This window comes from Entelurus aequoreus, linkage group LG10, assembly GCF_033978785.1.
Source record: "Entelurus aequoreus isolate RoL-2023_Sb linkage group LG10, RoL_Eaeq_v1.1, whole genome shotgun sequence".
Taxonomy (NCBI): Eukaryota; Metazoa; Chordata; class Actinopteri; order Syngnathiformes; family Syngnathidae; genus Entelurus; species Entelurus aequoreus.
Genome location: NC_084740.1, coordinates 66,667,343 through 66,672,183, shown reverse-complemented (window position 1 = coordinate 66,672,183; position 4,841 = coordinate 66,667,343). Strand labels below are relative to the sequence as shown.

Here is a 4,841-nt window from a genome sequence, read left to right as displayed (position 1 = left end):
CACACACACACACACGCACACAGTATGGCATCCATCATGTTTCCCCTTCTTGCTTTCCTGCCAGCGGTCCGAGGTGAAGCGTCTCATGGCACTGCCCCTGTGTGCAGGTGGCCGAGGGAGCGGAGGTTAGACAGGAAGTAGTGTGTGTGTGTGTGTGTGTGTGTGTGTGTGTGTGTGTGTGTGTGTGTGTGTGTGTGTGTGTGTGTGTGTGTGTGTGTGTGTGTGTGTGTGTGTGTGTGTGTCTTTAACACAGATTGCTAATCCTAAAGTGCTGCTTAGATGTTGTGGAAACCTTTCAAGTATGCCCCCTGGTGGCTCAGAGCAGAATGCAGCCATCATTCATTTGAAAGTTGCTGTGCTGGTTTTTGAGAAGTCTGGTTTAGTTTTGCACGGAGTGTTCAAGTTCACATGTGGATGAGGTGGACTGGCGGCCATGTTTGTCTGAAGACGTGGACTTCTCTTGAGTTGCTGTTCCTGCATTTTGTATTTTTGGTCCCAAAAGTCCGAATCCAATCTGATTTGACCATTTTGTGTTGTTTGATGCAGATGATGAAGATGGACACCATCAGTAGGCCCATCCCCCTGCAGATCCCCAACCTGTCTTCCCAGCACCTCCCTCTCTCCCAGCCTCAGACTCCGCCCTCCCGGGGCAGCTACAGCGACGGGATGGTTCCCCCTGAGGAGTACTCCTCGCCGCCGGGGGTGAGCATGGCCCATCAGGCGGCCGCCTACGTCAAGTACAGCACGCTAGCTCGCTTGCAGAACCAGAACCAGATTCAGTCCAGAGCGCAGCCGCCTGGTGCCGCCCCACCTCCCAACTACAACACTCTGCCCGCCGCTTACAGCACGCCGCCCCCGCCTTCTCCACCTTCAGAGCCGGTTCAAGGCGCCGCCACGACCGTGCTGACGTTGGGTCTGCAGAGTCCATCATCTCTTCCTCCCCTGCCGCTGGAAGATGAATCCATGTACCTCCCGCCGCCGCCACCCGAGATCCTGGAAGCCAACGGGTTTCTCCCACCACCAGAGTCACTCACTCAACTGTCCAACGCCGGCCTCAAGCACTTCCTGGCACAGAAGTTCCCAAACATGGTGTACGACTTCCCTTCGCCTGGGGAGTCCATGCCTCTTCAAGCACCCACCCCGCTCTCCACCCCTGCGTCCCCCAATGCACCCCCTTCAGCACCGCCCAAAACCTTCAGTGGTGGTTTTCCACCTCAGACCGCCCCTAAACCCCCAGGTCCTTCCTCCCTCCCAATTGCACAGTCACCAGTGTCCCCCACGCCCCCCCACGGCCCTGTAAAGAAGCAGCAAAGTTTCTCCACAGGCCACTCCCCCAATCAGCCACCACCCACCCTCCCCAAGCAGCACAGTCTCTCCTCCAAGAGCCTCGCCCTGTCCCCCTCCTCCTCCTTCATCTCCATGGCTACCTCATCTCTGGTCAAACAGATCGTCAACCAGTTCCCGGGAAACGTTGCCGCTCCCCCCTCGCTTCCTTCCTCCAACTCCATTGAGGGCTCAAAGTTCAACACCCCCCAGTCCCCCCCAGCAGTCAAGGCCAAACCAAAATGGCAGCCGGGGGGCGTTGTCGCCGCGCAGTCGCCAGAATTCCCCCCACCCCCTCCCGACAATTCCCTCGCGGAGTTCCCCCCTCCGCCTTCCTCCAAGACAGGCTCCCCCATCAAGAAGTCCCCTTCCACCTCCTCCAGCAAGCGGGGCCCCCCCGCCGCCCCGCAGAGAGCCTCCTCCATTCGCTGCAACTCGGGCGAGGCAGCGGACGACAGGCCCAAGAAGGTGGAGAGTCTGGTCAATAAGTTTGGACAAGCTCCTCAAACGTCCACATCCTCCAGCTCCTCGTCAGCGACCGGCTCGCCCTCCAAGGAGTTCTCGGCGTTTCCGACGCCGGCCCCCAAGCCGGGGAAGCTGAATCTGGCCAACCTGCCTTTGGCGCTCCAGGGGCTGCAAGCGGCTCAGCACCATCAGGCGTCCTCGGACTTCCCGTCTCCGCCGCAACACCTGGAGTCGTCCCCGGACTACTTCCCGCCCCCGCCCAGTGACTTTGAGCTCTTCCCCCCTCCGCCCCACCCGTCCGAGTTTCACCAGCCGCCCAGGGTGGCCGTGGTCAACCCCCAGCCTCAAATGCAGCCTGCCGCGCCTTTGTCATCTTCATCGTGGAAGCAAACCTCCCTCAAAAAGGGGGCGGTCCCTCCGCCCACACTAAATCGTCGCACTAGCAACACAGCCCCGTACGACGCTTCACTGCCACTGTCGCCGCCCCTATCTCAGACCCCGCCCCCCTCCTTGTCTTCCTACTCCTCCTCCACCCCGGTGCCTCCCACGTCCCCCAAATCCACGGGGCCGAGCACGCTGGCACTTAAGACTCATTTCCTGGAAGACCTGAACCGCACCCTCAAGAGGAAGTCGGTTTCCCGCCACGGCTCGCTCACGTCCTCCCAACTCGTCCCTTCGTCCAAGATGGAGCCCGTGGCCACCATGGACGACATGGCGCTGCTGCCGCCCCCTCCGCCGGAGCTCCTGCATCAGCAGCAGGACGCCCGCCGCCACACGCAAACGCTGTCCCGTCACCACGCCCGCTCCCAGTCCGCCAAACTTAGCTCCAACATTTCCGGCTATGCAACGCTGCGGCGAGGACCGCCACCTGCGCCGCCCAAACGGGACCAAAGCACTAAACTGACCAGCGAGTGGTAGAGGAGGACAAAGTGACTTGATTGGTTCAATGGAACATGAAAAGAAGGCGGGTCACTTCTGACAAAACAGGAAACAAATTATACACGTCATTACTCTTCATATTACACGCATATGTTGACATTACATACCGAAAGTGAAAGTGAAACCATGAAGGACGCGGGAGTGTTTCTAGAATGAACGAGCCTTCATTTCAAGCCTTTTCTGTGTTTTTATAGAAGATTATTTAATTGTTTCAGGTTGAAAGGAGATTTGCTGTCCAAGTGTTATTCATCTTGCTTAAACTTTACAAAATCACTACGTTTTGTACGTTCATCATTTCTTGATTGAGTGGAAGCCAAGCGGGCGGCCATCTTGCTTGGCTCACAGTAGCAGGGGAGGAGCTATGCAAAGTAGGGGGCGCGCCAAAGAACACCACATCACTGTGCTCTTCGCCAAAAGTCAATCCCATCTATCAATAACTGATCAATCACTATGTTACTCTAATAAACCGATCACATTGTTGTGGAATACTTTTTTTTCCTCACATTTAAAAAATGTTTGGGTTTTGGATGCAAAGAAAAAAGACAAAATGCTAAAATTAAAAACTTCCAACTAATAGGGAGCCTTAATGAACTGCCAGGTGCCCTTCATAGAGTGCACACCTTAGATAGGGATTTTAATCTTGCACCATGGACACCATACTGCACCAGCCATCTTGCACTATGGACCCATGTTGCATCATAGGAATCGTGTTGCACCATAGGAACCATGTTGCACCATATAAACCATGTTGTACCACCCGTGTTGCATCATGGAGACCATGGTGCGCCAAACGTGTTGCACCATGGAGACCATGTTTTGCCACCCGTGTTGCACCATGGAGACCAGGTTTTGCCACCCGTGTTGCATCATTATGAGACAATGTTGTATAACCCGTGTTGCATCATGGAGACCATGTTTCGCCACCTGTGTTGCACTATTGGGGACCATGGTGCACCACCCGTGTTGCACCATGGAGACCATGTTTCGCCACCCGTGTTGCATCATTGTGAGACAATGTTGTATCACCCGCATTGCATCATGGAGACCATGTTTCACCACCTGTGTTGCACCATGGAGACCATGTTTCGCCACCCGTGTTGCATCATGGAGACCATGGTGCACCAACCGTGTTGCATCATGGAGACCATGTTTCGCCACCCGTGTTGCATCATGGAGACCATATTTCGCCACCCGTGTTGCACCATGGAGACCATGGTGCACCAACCGTGTTGCACCATGGAGACCATGTTTCGCCACCTGTGTTGCACTATTGGGGACCATGGCGCGCCTACCGTGTTGCACCATGGAGACCATGTTTCACCACCCGTGTTGCACCATGGAGACCATGTTTCGCCACCCGTGTTGCACCATGGAGACCATGTTTCGCCACCCGTGTTGCACCATGGAGACCATGTTTCACCACCCGTGTTGCACCATGGAGACCATGTTTCACCACCCGTGTTGCACCATGGAGACCATGTTTCACCACCCGTGTTGCACCATGGAGACCATGTTTCACCACCCGTGTTGCACCATGGAGACCATGTTTCGCCACCCGTGTTGCACCATGGAGACCATGTTTCGCCACCCGTGTTGCACCATGGAGACCATGTTTCGCCACCCGTGTTGCACCATGGAGACCATGTTTCGCCACCCGTGTTGCACCATGGAGACCATGTTTCGCCACCCGTGTTGCACCATGGAGACCATGTTTCACCACCCGTGTTGCACCATGGAGACCATGTTTCACCACCCGTGTTGCACCATGGAGACCATGTTTCGCCACCCGTGTTGCCCCATGGAGACCGTGTTGCACCATGGAAACCATGTTGCACTACCTATGTTTTATCATGGGGATCATGTTGCACCACCCACATGCCATTATGGACACCATTGTGGCATCATAGACACCATGTTTCACCACCCGTGTTGCCCCATGGAGACCGTGTTGCACCATGGAAACCATGTTGCACTACCTATGTTGAAACACCCGTGTTGCACCATGGAAACCATGTTGCACTACCTTTGTTTTATCATGGGGATCATGTTGCACCACCCACATGCCATTATGGACACCATTGTGGCATCATAGACACCATGTTGCACTACTGGTG

At 55.4% G+C, this 4,841-nt stretch overlaps 1 protein-coding gene across 1 annotated transcript; it reads left to right on the top strand.

Moving 5' to 3' along the window:
- The first annotated feature begins 386 nt into the window (after positions 1-386).
- LOC133658075 (ras-associated and pleckstrin homology domains-containing protein 1-like) lies at positions 387-3,439 on the top strand. The gene has a single exon (XM_062059689.1). The coding sequence runs from the start codon at positions 409-411 to the stop codon at positions 2,704-2,706; it is 2,298 nt and encodes a 765-aa protein (XP_061915673.1). The 5' UTR covers positions 387-408; the 3' UTR covers positions 2,707-3,439.
- The last annotated feature ends 1,402 nt before the right edge of the window (positions 3,440-4,841 follow it).